The sequence below is a fragment of the Heterodontus francisci genome, chromosome 2 (assembly GCF_036365525.1).
Source record: "Heterodontus francisci isolate sHetFra1 chromosome 2, sHetFra1.hap1, whole genome shotgun sequence".
Classification (NCBI taxonomy): Eukaryota; Metazoa; Chordata; class Chondrichthyes; order Heterodontiformes; family Heterodontidae; genus Heterodontus; species Heterodontus francisci.
Window position 1 is genome coordinate 191,581,649 of NC_090372.1, and position 25,639 is coordinate 191,607,287.

Genomic DNA, 25,639 nt, shown 5'->3' on the forward strand with positions numbered 1-25,639 from the left:
ATTTCTTGGGCTATCCTTAATATTTCCCGGCAATAATTGGGCAGTACCACTATCTGGTGAACTGTCCATTCTCCATCTGCAGGTCTGTAAGGAGGCCTCCACTTCATTAGAATCCTATTTTTAATATAGTGGCCTTCCGGAACTCCCTTTGCCTCCGCTTCCGTTAGAGCCGTTTGTGCCATCTTAACTAACTCTGGATCGGTTTGCTGAGCTGTGATCAGAGAAGACTTTGTGAATATTTCCTACGGATTATCCAAATCCCCAAAGAAAGTTTCAGATATTCGACTATCTGTAGTGCCAATTTGATCTCCAACAATGGAACTTGCTTAATCATTGCTCGGGTCATTGCACATGAAGGGAAAATTCCTGGAACCTTTTTCTGCAACTGCTCAGTCTCTTTGACTTCACTTGGTTTTTCCGTAACTACTGGAGAAACTACTACCTTCACTCCAGCCAAATTAATCCCCAGGAGTAGGTCAACTGTTTATAGGCAAACTATGGACAACTCCTACGTTTACTGTTCCAGACATTAGGTCACACTCCAGGTGCATCAGATACAAAGATACGCATATATACTCCACGCCGATACCATTCACTAAAACCTTGGCAATCAGTGCGCGCTCTGGTGGAAAAGTTAAGCCTTTCCCCAGCAAGAGTTAGGGTGGCTGCTGTATCCCTAAGTATAACTATAGGTTTACCTGCCTCACTTGAGGGATAAAGAGTTGTCTTTCCTTTTGGCAAGAATTCCCTATAACTTTTGTGTGTCTTGCTCATGTCCCCTGCGCACTCAGCAGTTTCTGTACTTGGGCTTACAGCTGCAGTCCAAGCTACAGCCTGATCTGTCGTACTCTCAGTCAGAGCCTCTTTCTGTGCATTGGCCTTGTGTACCCCAATAAGTCCCATGGGTTTACCTTGCAACTTCCAGCATTCTGAACAAAGGTGTCCCACCTTGTGGCATTATGATTGCTGAATCCCCCATTATCAACATCCTAGGGGTTACCATTGACCAGAAACTGAACTGGAGTAGCCATATAAATACCATGGCTACAAGAGCAGGCCAGAGGCTAGGAATTCTGCGGTGAGTAACACACTTACTGACCCCCCCCCTCCCCCCCACAAAGCCTGTCCACCATCTACAATGCACAGGTCAGGAGTGTGATGGATAACGCTCCACTTTCCTGGATGAGTGCAGCTCCAACAACACTCAAGAAACTCGACACCATCCAGGACAAAACAGCCTGCTTGATTGGCACCCCATTCACAAACATTCACTCCTTCCACCACAATGCACCATGGCAGCAGTGTGTACCATCTACAAGATGCACTGTAGCAACGCACCAAGGCTCCTCAGACAGCACCTTCCAAACACGTGACCTCTACCACCTAGAAGGACAAGGGCAGCAAATGCATGGGACCACCACCTGCAAGTTCCCCTCCAAGTCTCTCACCATCCTGACTTGGAACTTTATCACCGTTCCTTCACCATCGCTGGGTCAAAATCTTGGAACTCGCTCCCTAACAGCACTGGGTGTACCTACCCCACGTGGACTGCAGCATTTCAAGAAGGCAGCTCGCCACCACCTTCTTGAGATCAATTAGGGATGGGCAATAAATGCTGGTCTGGCCAGCGACGCCCACATCCCATGAATGAATAAAAAAATAACACTTAGACTTTCGGGCCTCACTTCCACCCTCAGCATCTTCCTTTCTGGAGGAGATCCTGGGGAGTTACCAGCTACTTGCCTTCCTTTCGCCCTCTCTCCTATCCTTCTCTGGTTTGTGGGAATGACAGCCAAAGGGTTTGGGCTTGTAAACAAGCTCTGAATCAGTGATTTCAGCTGCCTGTCTGGCTGTTGAAACCTTCTGGATCTCAACATGGGGTTGTCCCAACGGAGAGAGTGAATTTTTAAATACTTTTTAAATACAGGAGAATTATTTCAGTAAGGGTCTCATACGTGGCCTCCACCATTGGTGCCTGCATGCAACAATCTAAGTTAATTTGCTTTACCCCCTCAAATTCTATATAAGTCTGTCCAAGCTGTTACTGGAGGTTCTGACATTTCTGCCTGTGGGCTTCAGGGACTAACTCATAAGCGGCAGGAATAGCCTTTTTTGCTATATCTCAATCTGCAGAAGCCTCCTCAAAGCAGGGCATAAACTTCATGAGCTCTGCCCATCACCCTGCTTTGCATAAGCAGTGTCCAGATTTCCTTCTGCTACTTGATCTGTCTAGCTATCTTTTCAAAAGAAATGAAAAATGTCTCGTGTCCCTTTACTCAAATATTTGGAGGGCTTGCGCAAATTTAAACAGCTCTCCACTGGTCCTGGGCTGGGGTCAGCTCTTTCCTCACCAGAATTTTCACAAGTCGAGGCCACTTTTTTTTTTAGTCCTAGCGTTCTAATTTGAATACCCTTTCTTGCTCCCTTTTTCTATTTTTTCTCTCCTGCCCCGTCTTTTGAAATCGTAGTTCGTTTTTTCATTTCTTTCCTGCTCAAGCTTTCTCATTTCCAATTCTCTTTCCTTTTTCCGTCTTTTTCCCTTTCCAGTTCAAGCTGCTTCATCTGCAACTGAATCCTAGCTAATTCAACAGAACTACCATCTGGATTACCTTTTTCCTTCCAATTTCAAATATTGTGCTATTACCTCAATTATGTCAACTTTTGTAGCACCTGGTTTTAACTCTAACTGCAACTTTGCTGCTGATTCCTTTAGTTAAGTTTAAGTTTGGTTAAGTTTTTCAGATTACTCTGGGATAAATCCAGATAGTTCATAGCAACTGATAGCCATTCCAGTAGTGTAAACTTTACTCCAGTACACAAGAAACTTGATGTTTCACTTTTCAATTCTTGCCAGACAAGCCCCCAATTTTGTTACGACCGAGGCGGGAGTCTTTTAGTTACACTTCTCCACAGGTCGCAACAAATATTTAAATATTTATCCATTACCGATATGGCCAATTATATACTCGTTTTATTTTATAATATTCAACCAGGTTTCTTTAATAAAATAAAACGAGACATATTCAGTAAAGATGCAAAGCATTAACACAGATTGGAAATATAAAAGTTTCCTTTTAAAATTAGCTCCACAGAGGTTGATGAAAGATAAAGTTTTCTCTGCAGAGGTCTTTTTACAAAAAGGAATACTTTTTTCTCCTTGAAAAGAAGATATGGAATATCAGTTTTCCCTTTTGTTCTGGTATCCCAAATACGCGTAGACAGCTGTCACTGGGATCTTTCTGGAGCAGTTTTCTTTCAGGCGGCGTATAGGATTAATCCGGCAGGCTTTCCAGGAGTAATGCAGCATCAGGGACTTCAGCTATCAAATGCTGGATTCGCAGGGTTTCTCAGGTGGAGAAAAGATAAGCTGGGTGTTTCTCTCAGGCTATAATCCCACTGACTCAAAACGATATTTAAACTGAAACCAACTTTTGACCACCATAAATTTTGACATGTCACTTCTCTGTAAACATCTCCCTTAGTCAGAAGACACCTGCTGTTTACTTAGCTGAAGACATGTGACTTCTAGTAAGTTTTTAAACAATGTCCTTGCAGTTACTTTTTTAGAAGAATCGATGTCCAGCATCTATGGAATCACTTCAGTCTCAAATGAATCCATCTCCACAATTCTAGAACACGAGTCCTCAACATATTTTCAAAGAAATGGAAGCACTTTCATAACGCTGCGGATTTATCGAAATTTAGTCAGAAGTTTCTTCATACCTTTTCCCTGCAGCTATTAATTATCTTAACTAGCTCACTTTTTAGCCCCTAGGTTACCCTCTTTCTGGTATGCAACTTGTGTCTTCTACTGTGAAGTCAGTCACACAGTATTTCTTCAATGCCTCTGCCATTTTCTTATTCCCCATGATTTCTCCTCTCTCTGCTTCTAAGGGACCAATGTTTACTTCAGCTACTCTTCCTCCAAACTGTTATATTTCTGGCAAGTTTATTATTCTCATTCTATTTTCTCCCTTATCAACTTTATGGTGGCCCTTTGGTTTCTAAATCACTCCCAATCCTGAGACTTGCTACTGTTTGCCACATTCTAAGCCTCTTCTTTTTAACTTAATACTATCCTTGACTTGCTGAGTGAGCCATGGATGGGTCTATTTTGCTGTGTTGTTTTAATGGATTTTTTTTTTTTGTTGAACCTTTTTGAATTGTTCCTTTAAATGTCTCCTACTGTTTATTTGCCATACATTTTAGTGTATTTACCCAATCAACCTCAGCCAATTCTCCCCTCACAGCTACGTAATTGGCTTTGTTTGTTGTTTATGATTGGAGTATGTCACTTTCAAACTTGTAGAATTTGATGGTATTATCATTATTCCCCAGGGAATCTTTTACTATGTCATTACTAACTCACCCTGCCTCATTACACAATACTGGATCTAAGATTGCTTTATCAATAGTTGGTTCCACAACATATTGCTCCCGGAAATTGTACGCAAACATTCTGCTAACTCATGTGGACCTCCTTGCCATTTTGATTGTCCCATTCTATAAGAAGATTAAAATCCCTCACCATTATTATATTGCCTTTGTTACAAACTCCAGTAATTTCTTAAGTGCTCTGCCCAACTGTTAGGGGGCCTATAAACTGCTCCCACCAGTTTTCTGATTCTTGCTATTCCTAATTTTCACTGTACTGATTCTACTTCATCCTCTGAGCCCAGATCCTTTCTCACTAATGCCAACCTTTACTATCAGGGCTGCTCCTCCTCCTTTGACATTGTTTCTTTCTGAAATATTGTTTACCCTGGAATATTCATTTCCCATCCTTGGTCACCTTGTAAATATGTTTCTAATCATGATTAAATCTTCATCATTTACCTCTCTTTGTACTACTAGTTCATCTGTCTTATTGCAGTTCTTGCAGAGACACCTGGTGGTACTTTTCCTGTGCTTTGAGGTGCCTGCTGTAGGTTGTCCAAGTCTCTACAACATATAGAAACACAAGGATCACTGCTGCCCGGTAAACCATGTTCTTAGTCTCTAGTTCGAGATCCTGATCCTCAAATACTCTTCCTCAGTCAGCTGAAGGCTGAGCTGGTACATTGCAGGCAATTGAATCTCATCTGTCTGCCTTCGCCAAGAGGAGGCTCCCAAGATATGGAAAATGGTGCACATTTTCCAGGACCTCGCCATGCAAGATCTTCCAAATCTGGTGGCAAGCAAGGCGGTCCAACAACAGTATCCTCTTCCAAGCCAACCTGCCCAGCATTGGGGTGCCAGTCACCCAAAAACAGTTTTGCTGGCCGGGACATGTTAGGCGCATGTCTGACACCAGACTCCAGAAGCAGTTGTCCTACTCAGAACTTGGTTGCAGCAGGAGACTCCACGGAGGAGAGCAGAAATGCCAAAAAGATTTCCTCGGAGCATCCCTCAAGATCAAACATTCCTGTCGACTCTTGGAAGTCTCTGGCTCATGACTCTCCAAGATGGAGAAAGCTCATTTGGGAAGGCATTGTACACCTCAAGGGACTTAATCGGGAGAAGGTGGAGGCAAAGTCTGCATCGAAAGGAGTGCACAAACCTCCAAATTGCTCATCTATCTGAACCTTAAAGTATCACCTGCCCTTTGTGACAGAGTATGCGGATCAAGCATTGGACTTAACAGCCATCTCAGAACCCATCGGACTAGAGTGGAAGCAAGTCCTCCTTAATCCCCAAGTTCTGCCTAAGAAGAATGGACATATCTGCCAGACTGGAACTGCAGCAGGTGACGAGGGGGAGAAACACTTCATGTCACCCTCCCCAGTCTACTTCTGTCACAGGTGCATTGGTCCATGACGGTATTGGTAGGAGTGACAACTGCGCCATCCTTGTGGACACTAAGTCCCGCCTTCATGTTGAGGATACCTTCCTTTGTTTTGTATGCCACTACCACGTGCTAAATGGGATAGTTTCAGAACAGATCTAGCAGCTTATACTGGGCATCCATGAGACTGACCATCAGCAGCAGCGGAATGGTATTCAGCCACAATCTGTAGCCTCATGGCCCAGCGTATCCCTCACTTGACCATTACCATCAAGCCAGGGGATCAACCCTGATTCAGTCGAGTGCAGGAGAGCATGTCAGAAGCAGCACCAGGCATACTTAAAAATGAGGTGCAGACTTGAAGCTGCAACTCAGGACCTGCATGCTGAACAGCAGAAGCAGCATGCAATAGACAAAGGTATGCGATCCCAGAACCAACAGATTAGATCAGGGCTCTAGTCCTGCTACATTCAGTTGTAAATGGTGGTGAACAACTAAGCTACTAACCAGAGGAGGAGGCTCCACAAACATGCTCGTCATCAATGGTGGAGTCCGGCACCTCAGTGCAGATGACGAGGCTGAAATATTTCCAGTATCTTCATCCAGGAGTACCGAGTGGATGATCCATCATGGCCATCTCTTCACAATGTCCCGAGCATCAGATTCTAGAGTTCAGCCAATTCGATTCACTAATGTCAAGAAATGTCTGAAGGCACTGAGTATAGCAAAGGCTCTGGACCCTGACCACATCCTGGCTGTATACTGAAGACTTGTGCTCCAGAACTAGCTACGCCCCTGGCTGAGCTGTTCAAGTACAGCTACAACACTGACATCTAATTGACAACTTGAAAAATTGCCAGGTTATGTCCTGTCCACAAAGCAGGGCAAATCCAATCTGGCCACTTATTGCCCTTTCAGTCTGCGCTCAATCATCAGCAAAGTGATGGAAGGTGTCATTCACAGTGCTACCAATCAGCATTTACCAAGCAATAAATCGCTCACCGATGCTTGGTTTGGGTTCCACCAGAGGCAGTCTGCTCCAGACTGCTTTACAGCCTTGGTCCAAACATGAACAAATGACTGCCCTAGACATCAAAGCAGCATTTGACTGAGTGTGGCCCCAGGGCATCACTGCAGGAGTTTCTCTGGATTGTGTCTTGGCCCAATCATCAGCTAATTCAACAATGACCTTCCATCCATCATAAGGTCATAAGTTGGGATGTTCGCTGATTTGCACAATGTTCAGTGCCAGTCGCAGTCTGGGCAACAGTCAGGCTTGGGACTGATGGATGGCATGAATGTTACTTGCCACATAAGTGCCAGCTAATGACCATCTCCAAGAAAGGATTCTAACCATCTCAACATTTGACAGCATTACCATTGCTGAATCCCCCCTACCATCAGTACCCTGAGGGTTACCATTGACCAGCAGCGGAACTGGACCAGCCATAGAAATACTGTGGCTAAAAACGCAGGTCAGAGGCTGGAAATTCAACCTGTAATTCACCCCCTGACTCCCCAAAGCCTGTCCACAATCTACAAGGCACAAGTCAGGAGTGTGATGCAATACTGTCCACTTGCCTTGATAAATGCAGCTCCAATATCACTCACCTAAGCTTGACGCTATACAGAGCAGAGCATGCTTGATCAGAACCCCGTCCACCACCTTAGACATTCACTCCATTCATCAGCCAATAGTGGCAGCAATGTGTACCATCTACAAGATGCACTGCAACAATTCACCAAACCTCCATCGACAGCAGCTTCCAAACCCGTGACCTTTTCCACCTCGAAAGACGAGGGCAGCAAGCGCATGGGAACACCACCTCCAAGTTCCCTTACAAGCCACACATCATCCTGACTTGGAACTATATTGCTGTTCCTTCACTGTCGCCTGGCCAAAAAATCCTGGAGCTCCCATCCTAATCACGCTGTGGGCGTACCTACCTGGATGGACTGCAGCAGTTCAAGAAGGCGGCTCACCACTGCCTCCTCAAAGGCAATTAGGGATGGTGTTACAAACAGGTAAGAGGTGATGGGGATGGTTGCTCCTCTTCACCTCCGGACTGACTGAAGACACAATGTGGTTGTTTTTAAAAGGTGTTTTTTAGCCCGCATGCTTTAATTTTCAAGGATAGATAAATGACAGGTTTTCACATAAGTTTAAAAAAAAGTTTATTATACTACACCTGAAATATATGCAACAACACCCACTCTTTCTCATACAGATACACGCACTCAAGAAAAGATAGAGATTATAAAGATACCATGTGTTAGGTCTAATTTGTAAAGAGTTCTCTGTTTAAACTTGTTTTTCTCCAGAATGAAGGCTTGAAACTACGCAGGCCAGTAATCTTTTTCCTTCACTGAAGAAAGATTTTGGAGGTTCAGGAAGACTGATGCACTGTAGCAGACTTCTCCCGTTATATTCCAGCCACCGGTTGATGGAGAAGTCCTGGTACGATTTCTCCAGTTGGGAGTTCAAGGCCAAACTCCAGTCTCTGCCTACATGTAGTTCACAGCTGGTGATCTTGGTCAGGGTCCTTCCTCCTTGCTGGGAAAGATAGAATCCTCAATTTTGGAATGTGTAAATGAATTAAACCTACAGCGCTTCAGCTTTAGTTGTTCCAGAACGCGCTGCAGCTTCACTGGTGCACTGATCAATTTGAATCTCAACCGCTTTGGCATGTTTCAGGTCTGTTCGGGTTAGTTTCATAAATTCATTATCTAGTCTGCAGTTTCTTCTTGCATGAGTGTGACAATAGGTAGCAAATGCTAGTCTAGCCAATGATGCTCTCATCCTGTGAACAAATAAAAAGGAAATCACGTTGGAACTTGCTGCGTGCCAATTGGCTGCCATGTTTCCTACATTAAAGCATGACTATTCTTGAATAGTACTTCCTTGGCTGTAGTGCTTTGGCATGTCCTGACATCTTAAAAAGCGCTTTATAAATGCATGTCTGTCTCATTTTTAATTTGTACCTATGGCATTCCAGTAAATTTGATTTTACTGTTTTAACTTTGTGCATAATGTTTCTAAGTTTTCATTATTATCCACGTCAGATTAGACTGTTAGCGGTCTCTTTTTTTTGTATGTGCATTATCCTTGGGGAAAACTCAATAGACGTTAGTGACATACCTTATTCTTAAGGCTAATAGCCATTTGCAACCTTTTGTCTTTTTTCATATTCTTCTGATATGGGTTGGTGCATTCTGGAAAATTAAGTTGTCATCAATTTTATTTGAGTGCTTGTTGATGGTTTTTTTGGGCAGTGGGAACAGTGTTTTTAAAACTCTTTTTTTCATTTCTTTTGGCAGAGATCCCAGACACAGTCCCCTCCTCCACCAAAGCCGCCATCACCCAACTTTGAGCTAGGGTTGTCCAACTTTCCTCCTTTGCCTGGAGCTGCAGGCAATCTGAAGACTGAAGAGGTTCTTGAGAACAGACTGTCAAATGTGGTCAAAGTAATTCCAAAAGAGAAGGCACAGATATTACAGGTATTGTGGTAATTGTTTCTGCTTTTGAAGAACACCATATCTAGATAGTCTTTATAAAATCAATTATTTCTTTGAAAAAAAGAAAATCTCCCATGGACCAAGTATAGCATTTGCCAGTCTGAATCTACATCATATTTAAATCAGGTCTGAACAAAGGTGGGTGATTCAGTTCAAAAACAGATTTTAGCCCAAGAATTCTGAGCAAATCTAGATTGAGGAGTACGTGCATAAAGCTTTGCGTCATTAACTTTGGACCATACAAATTAATAAAAGCTAGTGAAATATAGGAATGATGTACATGCCTCCCCAAGCAGGTTGCAGAGTTCCAGAACGCTCATAAGTTCCATAAGTGGAAGTATTTTCCTTGCAACTTTCCTAATCTCTCTCTACCCTGCACTGTGTCCTGGACCATTTGGTGACTTAAATAGTAATGAAAATTATTTGTGTGGAAGAGTTAGTATCTCAATTATCTGAAAGGTGAAGGCTAGCTTTGGAGGCAAGCAACTGTTCAGCTTTGCATGCACCATGACTCCCAAAAGACAGTATGTATCAATCTTTGTCTGTCTTTGAAAATAGGCTATTTAATTCAGTTACAGGAGGCTTATCCTGAAAAATGACTGACCGTTTTCATTTTAGAGTATAAATGTTGATGCAAGCACTAACACTATACCTTCGGGAATACCACGAGAGACACTGCCATCCATATCTCCAACTGCACTGCCAGTGAGTTCTGAGGGCTCCCCTTCACCACCTTGTTCTCCAGACATCAAGTAAGTTATTCAAATTTTGGTAGCTATCAGTAATCCTTGTATGAGAGCATCTTTTTATGTGCCTTTCTGTTGGACTTTAATAATAACTGAACTTGAGAATGTAGTTCAGTAAATTTGCACCAACAGAAAATAATTGGGAACATGCAAGGATTCCTTTATGCAACAATAGCTGGGCATTATAGTATTAAATGCTGTATATTAGTAACCTCCTAGGAAGCCTTTTTTTTTAAAAAAGGGTCTAACCAATTGTCATTTCAATTAAAAGCAAAATACTGGCAAATATTAGTAATGTAAAAGGTTATAAGCAAGTAAAGTGGGGGTGGGGCAAGAGATAACAAAGGAAAAGGTGTAGATAGGACAAGGTCACTGAATAGCTGACCAGAAGGTCATGGAGCAAAGATTATTTGCCAGTTCTGAAGAAGGGTCACTGATCTGAAATGTTAACTCTGCTTCTCTCGCCACAGATGCTGCCAGACCTGCTGAGTGTTTCCAGCATTTCTTGTTTTTATTTCAATTGTCTTTTCACCCTGCTAAATCTTAACATCCTGTTTGATAAATTGCTAGTGTCTTGAATTTTTCAATGGCAGATTAATTCTCAAACTCGAGCAGAACTGCATCAGCCATTTCTATGCTTAGGGCAATTTATATTTTCAAGGGGTTTAGGAACACGTTCCCTAAATAGTCCTGCTGACTGCATTTTCCAACTTTTTTGGAGTAAACTTTCTAATATGTATGTAAACTGTTGGTGCAAATGTACTTCATGTGACAACTCTATTGAGGTAGTATTGCTGAAAACAGACATTTTGTCAAAGCTTTTCGTCTTGCACTCAGCAGGACAATTCGCGAGAATACCAATGTGTAAGGGACGCAACAAATTTACAGGATAAATTTGTTGCGTCCCTTTCATTTGTATTCTTGCAAATTGTCCTGAGTGCAAGACAAAAAGCTTCGACAAAATGTCTGTTTTCAGCAATGCTCAAGTTCTGTACTAAATGGCTATTTATTGAGATAGTAATCATGTATAAATCTACTCCTTGGAGTAGTTTCTTGCTGAACCTCTGCTCCTGATTATCCATGTTTTCTCCACTGAATCTAATTTGCTTTATCAATCAATTACCGACTACTTACTTTCTTGCCATCACCAAAGCAAAAGTGAACAATGTTGAGTTATCTCAATTACCGTAATATGCAGAATTGACCTTTTTATGTACTCTAATGGTGTGGCAATCAGCACTAATATGTGCATAATTTTTAAGTCCTCATGGAATATCAGATATACTGGGTTTTTTTTTTTTCATCCACTTTCTTCACTCTCTCCTTCCACAGCCCCATCTCGCTATCCAGTTTAATTATCAAATTGATCATTCAGAGATGTAGGTTCCTCCATGATATCATATGAAGCTTTGTAGTTTGCCTCCTGCCTGTAAGGTTAGCAAACTTATGTCAAGTAACAGGAAGCAACACCTCATTAGGGTGGAAGGGAGCAATCATCCAGGAGTTGAGATTTTTTTCATCCTGATTAAATGCACCCCAGTGTGTGAGGATCAACGCTACAGCATAATGCCTGTTCGTAGTAAACAAGGATTTTCTTTTTACTTAATGCTCCTTTTAACCAGAATTTGCTGTGCTTTAGGCATTTTGAAATAATTTCCACTTTATGGTAAGGAGGGGTGAAAGTTTGGGTTTTACTGTTTTTCACCATAAGACAGCATTCCTGTCGAGACTCTCCCAACCAGACTGAATGTTGAGTTGGTCTGTAATCTTCGAACTGTATCTTTCAAGCTTCTATTTGGAGTGCTATCAGCTAGCATATATCTGCCAACCTTTTTGGAGGAAAAACTTGGGATTTAGTGATGCAACACTTCTGGCGTTTCTTAACGTGTTGAAATAGTTTAGATTTTTAACTTTATTCTCAGTGCCGTGAATCTTAAATGCCTCAGCTTTGGCCCATCAAGCAGTCCAGTAGAGTCTGAAGAAAAAGCTAAATACTGTAGATGCTGGAATTCAAAGAGGACCATGCTAGAAATACTCAGCAGGTCAGACAGCATCTGTGGAGAGACCATCCAGTTGATATTTTGGTTTTGGATCTTATCTGTTCAGCATGCATCCACAGTGTTTCCAGTATTTTGTTTCTGTAGACTGCAACTTAGCTTGAAATACCTTTTGACATACCTTTCTGATCTTGGATATTGGAAAGGAAGACTTGTCTCATCAGAATCAGTAGAGCTACTCAAACGCAAAGGTTACTATAACTAGAGTATGAGCAGTGTCTGATCACCAGATAATTACATTACCTTCACTGGACAGCTATGAGGAGGTGCCATGTAAATTCCATGCCCTTCTCCACAGAGAAGTTCTATTTTTCTTGCACACATCTCAAAAGGTTGATTTACACAGTAGCAGTGTTACAGGCAGGAGGCTTGGTCATTGGTGTTTAGCTTTGGAAGAATACAGGTCAGAAAAATAGGGAACAAAAACCAGAAAGATGGCATTGGCTTTGACTGTCAAATTTTGGTGTTCCTTTCTGATTGCTCTTGCATTGTCCTGTTGTCTCCTATCACCTATATAAAGTAAAGGTCTATCCAGCTTAGTGTTCTCTCCTTGTAGTAATTTATATTTCCAGCAGGTGGTGCCCATGACCTGTTTTGTTTGCTGGCCACCAGTTAGATGTAACTAAGGTTTCATTGGTTATTATGGGCAAGTTTATTCTATTTACAGTAAAAATATAGTTGGCAAAATTAAATGCCATGAGGCTGATAAAATGTTCCTTGCAGCCATTCAGTAATATGTTCATGACTGTTGCGTCTCAGCCATGTTAGTGCTGTGAATTGGGTTAAAAAGCTAACCGATCCTCTTCCTACAATTGTCAGCCCATGTTGAAGCTCTGTCTTTTTCTTCAGTTAAAATTTTTGCAGTCCTGTCTAGTTTAAAACCTGCTTTCAGTGCCATCTATATTTTCTGGTAAGATTCTCGCAGGGGTGACTTCCATCATACAACTTGAAGCATGAATTTGTGCACTTCACTGAAACCAAAAAATGGTGTCCCATCTGTAGTTCAAGGGGCAGTGGCAGTCAGCACTGATGTCACCTCATGGCTTGAAACTTAGCCTTGATGAACTGCAACAGGAATTTTTTTAGCAAGAATTTTCATAGTTGCTTTTTATAACACATTTGTGGGTTTTTTTTAATAGTGAAACAAAGAGCCAAGAAACCAAGCAAAGAGAAACACAGACTCCTTTGGAAAGACTGACTACACCTCTTTCTACTGCAAGTAAATCTGTACAAGTCAATGGAGCAGCCACAGTAAGTGTTTTCTGGGAGGAAGGAAGTTGATTTTATGTTGTAATGTGACAACTTGTGAAGCTAAAAGTAGCTGCTTTTTGATCCAAGTCTTGCCGAATTCTGCATCCAGGTCCCCCCTTCAAACATGTTTGATTACTTCCAAATGTTTCCACATCCAAAGCAAACTTTGCAACCTATTTTTATTTAGATGTTTTCTACCTGCTAGTGAGGTGGCGTTGCAGTGATAGGAGCAGCTTTAAATCAGCAAAGTGAAACCAAGGAGTTGACATAGGATTGCCTGGCTGAATATGTCATGAGTGTGTTGCCTAATGTCAATTCTTTTTGAAGCATAAAAGGGTTAGTGTACTAATGAACTACACTGGTAAAACGAGGGCTGTTCCACATGTTAATCTCCAAATTCAATTAAAACGGATATATTTTAAGTGCTCTTGAAATCACCATTGTTTTATGTAAACTTAATTTTAAATCAAACTTTTCACCTTGCATGTAGGGTCTCCATAGATATTCTTTTGGGTGCTTCTGTTCATGGCCTGAGCATCTTGCTGTCAGTTATGTGCCAGAACTGGCCATTGGCTCTTTATGCAATAACTTAACCCAGGGGTGTAACCGTTAAATTCCTTTATGGTCTAAACTGGATGTCTTACTGTACATATTTATGCACTGCTTCCTTTTTTCATTTCCAAAGGCTGAAAGCACAAGTGAGATGCCTTATGCAAATTAAGCTGCTTTATTGTATAAGACAGCAAATGAATGTACACACTAACAGTTGTGACAAATCGCTCTCAACTAACTATAGAATTCTCAGCTGACAAAGAAATAAGGCACACTATTAGTGGGCTTAGTTAACCTTTCCTGATCAGTCTTCAGATTCTAACAATCCCTGCTTGACTTGAGTGAGTTTCCCTTGCTAGGTCTGGCTCCTTTTCCAACCTAGCTCTCCAAGTAAAGCCACTCAGATCACAGCTAGTCTGTACCTCAACTCCATTCATTCCATATCCTCCAATACCCTTATCTAACAATTTCTTTGATATTAAATTTCAATAATCCAACATCTATAGCCCTTTTGGGGGATGAGTTTCAGATTTCCACTGCCCTTTGTGTGAAGTGCTTCCTGAATTCACTCCTAAATTGCCTAGTGCCACCACACTCATGGCCTCTTCAAAATAGTTAAGTTAATCAAACATAACCTACCTGTCACAAATGTGTGGTGCCTCTCTGATCAGCTCACACATGTCCAAGTGCTCAGTTACTCATCTGAGATTCCAGTAATTGATCAAACTGAAGAATCTGGTTACCTGATGAGTTCCCCTCTCTATCTCAAGTAATAAAGTGACATTGCAATTTTCCAGTCCAATGGCACAATTCTTGAAGCTAGAGCTTTAAAAACATTGACTGACACATCTGCCATTCCCTCAACTGTTTCCACACCAGGATATTTGGAATAATCATGTCCTGGGGAATTAGAATTAGAACATTACAGCGCAGTACAGGCCCTTCGGCCCTCGATGTTACGCCGACCTGTGAAACCATCTGACCTACACTATTCCATTTTCATCCATATGTCTATCCAATGACCACTTAAATGCCCTTAAAGTTGGCGAGTCTACTACTGTTGCAGGCAGGGCGTTCCACACCCATACTACTCTCTGAGTAAAGAAACTACCTCTAACATCTGTCCGATATCTATCACCCCTCAACTTAAAGCTATGTCCCCTCGTGTTTGCCATCACCATCCGAGGAAAAAGACTCTCACTATCCACCCTATCTAACCCTCTGATTATCTTATATGTCTCTATTAAGTCACCTCTCCTCCTCCTTCTCTCCAACGAAAACAACCTCAAGTCCCTCAGCCTTTCCTCGTAAGACCTTCCCTCCATACCAGGCAACATCCTAGTAAATCTCCTCTGCACCCTTTCCATAGCTTCCACATCCTTCCAATAATGCGGTGACCAGAACTGCACGCAATACTCCAGGTGCGGTCTCAGCAGAGTTTTGTACAGCTGCAGCATGACCTCGTGGCTCCGAAACTCGATCCCCCTACTAATAAAAGCTAGCACACCATATGCCTTCTTAACAGCCCTATTAACCTGGGTAGCAACTTTCAGGGATTTATGTACCTGGACACCAAGATCTCTCTGTTCATCTACACTACCGAGAATCTTGCCATTAGCCAGTACTCTGCATTCCTGTTACTCCTTCCAAAGTGAATCACCTCGCACTCCATTTGCCATCTCTCAGCCCAGCTCTGCAGCCTATCTATGTCCCTCTGAACCCTACAACATCCTTCGGCACTATCCACAACTCCACCGACCTTCGTGTCATCCGCAAATTTACTAACCCACCCTTCTACACCCTCATCCAGGTCATTTATAAAAATGACAAACAGCAGTGGCCCCAAAACAGATCCTTGCGGTACACCACTAGTAACTAAACTCCAGGATGAACATTTGCCATCAACCACCACCCTCTGTCTTCTTTCAGCTAGCCAATTTCTGATCCAAAGCTCTAAATCACCTTCAACCCCATACTTCCGTATTTTCTGCAATAGCCTACCGTGGGGAACCTTATCAAACGCCTTACTGAAATCCATATACACCACATCCACTGCTTTACCCTCATCCACCTGTTTGGTCACCTTCTCGAAAAACTCAATAAGGTTTGTGAGGCACGACCTACCCGTCACAAAACCGTGCTGACTATCTCTAATGAACTTATTCTTTTCAAGATGATTATAAATCCTGTCTCTTATAACCTTTTCCAACATTTTACCCACAACCGAAGTAAGGCTCACAGGGCTTTAATTACCAGGGCTGTCTCTACTCCCCTTCTTGAACAAGGGGACAACATTTGCTATCCTCCAGTCTTTCGGCACTATTCCTGTCGACAATGACGACATAAAGATCAAGGACAAAGGCTCTGCAATCTCCTCCCTAGCTTCCCAGAGAATCCTAGGATAAATCCCATCTGGCCCAGGGGACTTATCTATTTTCACACTTTCCAAAATTGATAACACCTCCTCCTTGTGAACCTCAATCCCATCTAGCCTAGTAGCCTGAATCTCAGTATTCTCCTCGACAACATTTTCTTTCTCTACTGTAAATACTGACGCAAAATATTCATTTAACACTTCCCCTACCTCCTCTGATTCCACACACAACTTCCCACTACTATCCTTGATTGGCCCTAATCTAACTCTAGTCATTCTTTTATTCCTGATATACCTATAGAAAGCCTTAGGGTTTTCCCTGATCCTATTCGCCAATGACTTCTCATGTCCTCTCCATGCTCTTCTTATCTCTCCCTTTAGATCCTTCCTGGCTAGCTTGTAACTCTCAAGCGCCCTAACTGAGCCTTCACGTCTCATCCTAACATAAGCCGCCGCCTTCCTCTTGACAAGCGCTTCAACTTCTTTAGTAAACCACGGCTCCCTCCCTCGACAACTTCGACAATTGTGTCTCATAAGTTCAAATATTTTCTTCCTTGTAATTCATTTAAAAAAAAACTTGAATCTGCTAAATTCCTTTCCTCGTCTTCTGTTAAGTTCCCTTGTAGCACTGGTATCTTGGTGTCTTCCTCCAGTGTGAGAACTGATGCTAAGTACTCACTTTCTAAGTCTGTCATTTTCTCATCCATTAGTCTCACCCACCTTTCTAATAGGTCTGCATTCCCATGAGCGTTTTCTCAAGATATTCCCTCCACCTCTTACCCCCACTGCCCCAAATCACTGAGACTGCAGCCTGTGCTTTTAAACTTGTCTAAATTATTATTTTACTCATTTAAAACATAACCATTAAATATAATGCATTAAAGCACAGTGGCGCAGTGGTTAGCACCGCAGCCTCACAGCTCCAGCGACCCGGGTTCAATTCTGGGTACTGCCTGTGTGGAGTTTGCAAGTTCTCCCTGTGTCTGCGTGGGTTTCCTCCGGGTGCTCCGGTTTCCTCCCACATGCCAAAGACTTGCAGGTTGATAGGTTAATTGGCCATTATAAATTGCCCCTAGTGTAGGTAGGTGGTAGGGAAATATGGGGACAGGTGGGGATGTGGTGGGAATGTGGGATTAGTGTAGGATGAGTATGGGTGGGTGGTTGATGGTCGGCACGGACTCGGTGGGCCGAAGGGCCTGTTTCAGTGCTGTATCTCTAAACTAAACTAAACTAAAGAAAACCTGATATTCCATGCTGTTCAGGTTCATGTTGCAACTATTTCCATGTTCATGACTTTGCATTTGGTTTCATCAGGTAATGTCACCAATAATCAGTTTTAGGAATATGTGCAGTTAAATCCCAAAGAGCAGTACAGCACAGGAACAGGCCATTCGGCCCTCCAAGCCTCCGCCGATCTTGATGCCTGCCTAAACTAAAACCTTCTGCACTTCCGGGGTCCGTATCCCTCTATTCCCATCCTATTCATGTATTTGTCAAGATGCCTCTTAAACGTCTCTTTGGTACCTGCTTCCATCACCTCCCCTGGCAGCAAGTTCCAGGCACTCACCACCCTCTGTGTAAAGAGTGTTTCTTTATTGCATGGAAAGCTGTATGATTGAGTTGATGAACCTGCCAGCCTTTTAAGTAAATCAACTGACTTTGAGTTGGCATTTAAGACCGTCCTTTAGGCTTTTTAAAATATAAGGTTGCTTCCCAGTTTCATTTGGATCAAGAAGTTGTCACGTTATTTTATCCACATTGTCAGAACTGTGACCGAATTTTCTTCAATTCGTTCATGGGTTGTGGGTGTTGCTGGCAAGGCCCTCATTTATTGCACATCATAACAGTCCTTGAGAAGGTGGTGGCAAGATACCTTGACAACTGAGTGGCCTGCTAGGCCACTTCAGAGAGACCCACATTGTGGGTCTGGAGTCATGTAAGCCAGACTGGTAAGTTTGGCAGATTTCCTTCTCTGAAGAACATTACTAAACCAGGTGGGTTTTTGCAACAATCCTGTACTGATACCAGCTTTACTTTCTTTCTCAGGTTTATTTAATTAACTGAATTAAATTGCACAGCTGTTGGGATTTGAACTTATTTTTCTGGATCATGAGTCCAAACCTCAATTATTATTCCAGTAACATAACCACTATGCTACCACACCCAGTAAATTTTCTCCATATAGATGCTCACAAAGGCCTAAATTGCATCTTGTACTGAGCAATTTAGGAAGCCTGAAATATTTATTCTCTATGGTATGAACACCAAAGATTAGTGAATAGCCTAGTAGATGACTGCATTATAACTATTGCATTGCAGGGAGAAAATTTGGGTGAGGAGTTGAAGGTTTATCCACCTGTTTTTTGCTTTCTGGGCATTACTGAAATAGTGTTCCAGATTAATAGCATAGGCTGCCACATGAAGCATTCCTCTCCTTTACTGGACATCACTGTCTAGATTTAATCGCAGTGCACAATCTTGCTTTTGGCAGATCAGTCTTGACACCTGATATATTTCCTAACTCTACTTGGGTATGCTGTTGTGTGTTGTGGAGGATAGATTACCAACATGGTAGCTCAGTCTTCAATTTTCAAATACATCCTTCATAAGGTTCAATTCCCCACAGGTCCTGGGGCATATTTTGCTTTTTTGATCTTTTTCTGTTGAGTGGTTTGCTTTACCTTGGAATAATATGGCCACGGTGAGGATCAGGCAACAATGTGCGATACTGCACACTTGCAATATCCATGACATTTTCATGGGCATACTCAGCACATGGTTTCCAATGAGTTATCAAGCCCCGCTACAGTATGTGGAGGATGCATGTCATTCAAAGAATGGAGAGTGCTCTGTTGGTTAGGTAATTTATCTGCTGAGTGTTTTTTAGTTGAAGTAGCTGTGATAGGGCCACTGAAGATAAGTTAATCCTCTAAAACTGCTTTCTACTCCATATGTTTAAACAATTTAAACTGTCGACATTTTTGTTTGTTTTAGACCCACAAGATTTGAACAGGCAGACTTTGGTAGAATGGTCACATAGCTTAAGGGAAAAAAAAGTTTTGCTGAAGCCTCCTATTTTTGTATTAACTAATGCATTAGGTAAACCTTATGTTTGCTTTTTTAAAATCTCTAATTACGTAATGTATTTTTGAGAGGCTTCTATTTTAAAAAAAAAAAAAAATGTTTTTAAGGACTCTTATTTAAATTGTGGAAGTGGATTCATTTGGAAGCCTGAAGAAATGCTGGACTTTTTTTTTCCCACTGGCGGTCATTGAATGGATACTTGACAAAAACACTTGCTGGAAGAATCAAGGAGACCTAAAACAACGTCTTGTGGAGAATCACCTGTCTTTAAGATAGATAAACAAACAGGAACTTTGGACTAAGGGGAGAGGTTTATAGAGAAGCCACATGTAAAGGTTTATGGAGGTCAGGAGGTTGACGTTGTGTTTCGGGGTTTGGATTGCTTTCAGTTAAGTTAGGGTTTGAACTGTTTTGAAAACAGTTGGTGTTTTGCCTACCAAGGAGAAAGAAACCCCCAGCTCATTTTGCCTGCACCTCTCTAAGAGACCCTGAAGTCTAGTGTGTCAGCTCCTCTTCCCTCCTGTCTTTGGAAAAACTCTGAAATTCAAGTGCGTGCTGGCTGAAACCCCTGATGCCACATTTCTCCTGGAAAAATCTTCCAGATTAATTCTCTAAGCCGCCTGAAACGAACTGCTTCTGAAAAGTGACCAGTCACCATACGCCCCAGGTGCCATATCAAAAGGGACAACTGACATCCTTCCATATCTTTATTTCTTCAAGAATTAGCGAGTATTTAGCCAAAGTATTTTTTTTGTCTCTTTCTTGTAATGTCTTTGCAGAGAGAATTTCTGTATTTTCTTTCAGTGTGTGTTAGTGTGTGGGGAATTTTAAAAGCGAACCTTCATATTTCAATCTGTCAGTGCTTCGTTTCGTTGCTGGATAAGTCTTGTTTAATAAACTGGTAATTTTATTTATTAAAGAACCTGGTTGATATATTCTGCGATAAAGGGTAAAGCATATGATTGACCGCATCAGTAACTGGGTAAACATTTTAATATGTGGTGACCTGTGGAGAAGTGGAACTAGAAAAGACAGTGCACTCCTCCCACCTCGGTTGTAACAATGTCTAGATGCCTGGTTAAATTATGCATACATTCCACACTAATTTTCAGAGTATGGTGCATGAAGATGTCAGGAGTGCTAAACTTAGCATCTTGCTTATTGTGCATTTCCAGCACACTGGTTTACATTGTCAATTACTGATACATATTACATTTTAAAGTGAACTTTTTTTAAAACTAGCATATTCATTTTTAGGACATAATTGCATTGTGGGAGACTTCTTAAATTCTGCTGTTTGAGATGAATTAGGCAGTGGTAGTGCTACTTAAGTATTGAGGCAGGCTCGCTATGATGGATATAGTGAAAGGGGAGCCAAGTGCTTTTGTCATGTAGGTAATTGTACTGAAGACTGGGACTTTGATTTGAAGCAAGTTCAGAAGAAAAAGCTTAACTGGGAAGAAGACTTACTGTTATGGCTCACAGGTCTTAAGTAAGACCCTTCATTGTGTAACTGAGTTGTGTGGTTTTGTACATGCTGCCACTACATGATTCGACATATTTTCATGAGCTTTGCCCATTTCCTATCGGTCTTGTAGCATCAAAAACAAACTGTGTATTTTGCTGTTGATGTAGCATACCTCACTTGACTAGTCAGTATCATGGACTGACACACTCAGTTAGGAAGAGCTGTATGACTGCCAACTTCTCAACTCAAAACTGGTGCAAAGTATTTCCGCTATGCTCCCTTAAAAAGCAGCTGAAAATATCTCCATTGCACTAGTAGAATCTATGCAGCTAAGACCCTGCACTATTCAATGAATGGAAGCCTTTCAAATATTAACGAGCATATCTCATGACGGCAGGCAATTCCCGTAATCTGGAACGAGTACGTGAAAATACCATTGTTAACTGCTTTGGTATCCCAGCTAAAGTTCTAAATCCACGTCCTGAATAACTTGTGTTTTTGGGAGTGAATGTCAAGTGAACACATTTAATGTAGCAGCAACATAAAATTAAATAAAAGCCTTTTCCTGGACAAATCAAAAATGTCAGTGGCACGTCAATGTGCTATGTTGAATTTTTTTAATCCACTAGCTGGAGACTTGAATTTTTTTTTTAAGAAATTGAAAAGGAACGGATAAAAGGTGACTTTGCTAGCAGTTTAAGATGGTGACCTAATTTGCAACACTATCCTCCATTGCAAGGCCTGGGGTTGGAGATGGAGTCTGGCCTGTCTCAGCAAGAAACAACACCTGGGAAATTTAAAGGAGCTGCCTGTCCCCATTAGCAAGGCATCAAGACTATTATGTGAACAATGGGACCCTGGTTTTGTGAGAGGAATCCCCAGGTATGGGCTGTTTTAGTTGCAAGAAGAAATACACTGCTAACTACCATGCTTGAATCACTCGGTGACTGTCTTGTGACAACGCACCCCCGCAGCAGGCTAACAAGCATCTGGACTCTTAAGTGCAGACACAAGTGGGGTTTAGAACCATAGAAAAATTATGGCACAGAAGGAGGCCAGTCAGCCCATGTCCATGCTGGCCGATAAAACTAGCTGCCCATCTAAGCCCACCTTCCAGCACCTGGTTCATAGCCTTGCAGGTTACAGCACTTCAAGTGCATATCCAGGTACCTTTTTTTTTTAAATGAGTTGAGGGTTTCTGCCTCCACCTGGCAGTGAATTCCAGGCACACACCACCCTCCTGGGTGAAAAAGTTTTTCCTTATGTCCCCTCTAATCCTCCTACCAATCAACTCTGTGCCCCTCATAATTGACCTCTTTGCTCGAGGAAACAGGTCCTTCCTGTCTACTCTACCTAAGCCCCTCATCATTTTATACACCTCAATTAAGTCACCCCTCAGCCTTCTCTAAGGAAAACCTGAGTCTGTTCAATCTTTCCTCATAGCTGCAACTTTCAAGCCCTGGCAACATTCTTGTAAATCTCCTACTGTACTCTCTCCAGAGCAATTATGTCCTTTCTGTAATGTGACCAGAACTGTGCACAATACTCCAGCTGTGGCCTAACCAGCGTTGTATACAATTCCAGTATTCTATCCCTGCTTTTGTATTCTATACCTCAGCCAACAAAGTAAAGCATTCCATATGCTACCTTCACCACTCTATCTCCCTGTCCTGCCACCTTCAGGGGCCTGTGAATATGCACTCCAAGGTCTCTCACTTCTTCTACCTCGCTCAGTATCCTCCCGTTTGTTGTGCATTTCCTCGCTTTATTTGCCATCCCCAAATGCATTACTTCATTCTTCTCTGGGTTGAATTCCGTTTGCCACTTTTCCTCCCACTCAACCAAGCCATTGATATCTTTCTGGAGTCTACGGCTATCCTCTTCACTATCAAACTGCACAACCAATTTTTGTATTATCAGCAAATTTCCCAATTATGCCTCCCACATTCAAGTCCAAATCCTTAATGTATACCACAAACAGCAAGGGACTCAACCCTGTGGAACGTCACTGGAAACTGCTTTCCATTTGCAGAAACATCCGTCGACTACTACCCTTTGTTTCCTGTCACTGAGCCAATTTTGGATCCAACCTGCCACATACCCCTGTACCAGCCTGTCATGCGGGACCTTGTCAAATGCCTTACGAAAATCCATGTAGACCACATCCACTGCACTACCCTCATCAATCCTCCTTGTTAATTCCTCAAAAAAAACCCAATCAAGTTCATAAGACATTACCTTCCCTTAACAAATCCATGCTGACTATCCCTGATTAATCTGTGCCTTTCTAAGTGGTAGTTTATCCTGTGTCTCAGAATTGATTAAGTTAACCACCATAGGGGTCAGACTGACTGGCCTGCAATTATTTGGCCTATCCCTCGCACCTTTTTTTTAAATGATGGTTATAACGTTCGCAGACCTCCCATCCTCTGGCACCTTGCCTGTATCCAGTGAGGATTTGAAGATGATCCTTGGCGCTTCTGCTATTTCCTCCCTGGCTTCCTTTAACAACCTGGGATGTAATCCACCCAGCCCTGGCGATTTTTATCCACTTTCAAGGATGTCAGACCCTCTAGTACTTCCCCTCTCAATATGCTCATCGTATCTAATATTTCACACTCCTCTTTAACTATGTCTGCAACAAACCTCCTTTTGTGAAGACAGATAAAAAACTCATTAAGCCCATGTCTTCTGCATCCATGCATAAGTTCCCTTGTACATGTCAGGCCCTACCCTTTCCTTAGTTATCCTCCTGCTCTTAATGTACTGATAAAGCATCTTCGGGTATGCTCTGTTTCTGCTGCTCTCACTCCATTCCAGCTTTGAACCCTGCCTGCTGACTGACCACCTCTGCATACCCCCGCCGCAACCAGAAACCCCTTGGAGGAAATTATTAGCATCGCTGTTTCCAAGGGACCCACCGAATCGGTCATTTATCTGTTTAAACCAGAAGCCTCAGGGCCACCAAATGCAGATAGAAGCCAGCTGACGCACTAAACTCTAGAGACTGTATACCCCTTCTTTCAATGGACTCTAACTCGACCAATCTACCCTTCCCCACTCTAACCCGTGTGTCTGTAAGTTGGAGCGTAGTTAATTATTTTACTTCAATTGGTTTAAGTACAATAAAGCTAACCTCGTTCTTAAACATAAGAACTTATTTTTTTTAACCTTCATAGCACATTAAAAATAATCAAACGCTCAATGAATTGGCAAGTACATCTTTTTAAAAAAAAAATTAAAATTAATAAACCTGTTGTCAAACAAGGAGAGGGAAAAGTGGGAAGCCCTTTGACTCCTCCTCACCTAACTGTAACAAATGTGCCAGTACAAAAATCAAATTGGGGTATAATAGTGCAGTGCTTATGTTAGTGGACTAGTAGTACAGAGCACTGGCTTAATAATTCAGTAAACACAAGTTCACATCCCACCATGGCAATTTGCGAAGTGTTCTGCTTTTTAAAGAAAAAATGCTATCGGTGGAAGTGACCATGATTCATCGGATTGTTGTTTTAAAAATTCAGTTGTTCACTCGTCTCTAAATGAGAAGAGAGCCTGCCATTCTTCCTGGTCTGGCCAATGTGAATCCAGTACCACAGCAATGTGGTTGACTAACATCCCTCTGAGGTGGCTCAGCGAGCCATACTCCATTGTATCAGGACGACTAGGGGTAGGCAATAAATGTCAGCCTTGCCAGCAATATCCATGGAGAATTTTTCCAAATTACTCATATTGGAAGTGTGGTGTGATTCCTACCTGACAGAGTTTTACACCTATGAAGTTGTATGGGGACTCCTTTACATAGAGTATGTAATTGGCATTTGCTGGGAGTGCAGGAAGTAAATTAATATAGTCAAGTGCAACTTGCCCAAATCTTTGCTTGTGATTTCTGCCTAATGTGCTAGGAGATGCTGTGTTAAGGCTCAATTCTTAGCTCATGGAGCTTATATTCAGACACTTGCTGCTTCACTACATTTTAAGCAGTAAATTCTAAACTAAATAATTGGAGTACGCACAGCCCCTTGCATGTAGCTGTTTCCACTGAAGTTAAACAATTTATATTAAAAAAAAAATGCCAGCAGGAGAGGATTAATGCCTGAAGCATGCAGTGTTTACAGGAAAATGCACTCTATGAAAAACTGGTAATGGCTTATTAAAAGACCTGGTTGGATTTATGACCTTTAAGTTGCTATTGGAAGTGCTCATTGTGCCTTATTGATTTGAAAATACTTCACTCTTGTAATATCGAAATGATAATGGTGAGAAAGGAATTAATTAGTATGGCGTACTTAAGTGGGTGCAGAGTGAGGTATGGAAGGGGGGATTAATTTTGTTACAATATATCCAAGGCTCAGTGTGCAATTGAATAAGTGGGGTTTTGCGAGCTGGTATGAGCACGTATTGTTTACTATTAAACTATTTGTGCAGTGGCAGTTTTCTTAAAGTAATAATTTGTCTTTTTAATAGAGTGCCTTTTAAGTCCCAAGGTGCAGTGTAACCACTTATTGTGATGCAGGCAAATGTGGCAGCTAATTTGCATACAGAAAGTTCCTAGATAAAGCAATGAGAGATCTAATCTGTTTCGGATAAATGTCGGGAGAATTTCAATGGTAATCGAACAGTGTCAGGATATTTTGTGTCCATCTGAGAGCAAATGGGAGCTTCACTGAATGTTATACAGAAAAATGGAATCATGGACCGTGCAGTTCTCACTCATTATTGTAATGGAGTGCCGGTCTGGCTCTGCTTGTGTGTTTGCAGAATCCATGAACTTCAAACTGAGGCTTGTCAGTGAAGCATTTTCATGCTGGCCCTAACTAAATGAGT

The 25,639-nt window shown here is 41.9% G+C and overlaps 1 protein-coding gene across 1 annotated transcript in view; it reads left to right on the plus strand.

Annotated features, from left to right (window-relative positions):
- The window catches only part of larp4b (La ribonucleoprotein 4B), a 144,021-nt gene that overhangs the window by 112,691 nt on the left and 5,691 nt on the right, over nucleotides 1-25,639 (plus strand). The window contains exons 14-16 of the mRNA XM_068014971.1: nucleotides 9,083-9,262; nucleotides 9,899-10,032; nucleotides 13,223-13,334. Of these exons, the coding sequence (XP_067871072.1) occupies nucleotides 9,083-9,262; nucleotides 9,899-10,032; nucleotides 13,223-13,334 (426 nt within the window). The remainder of the gene's footprint in view (nucleotides 1-9,082; nucleotides 9,263-9,898; nucleotides 10,033-13,222; nucleotides 13,335-25,639) is intronic.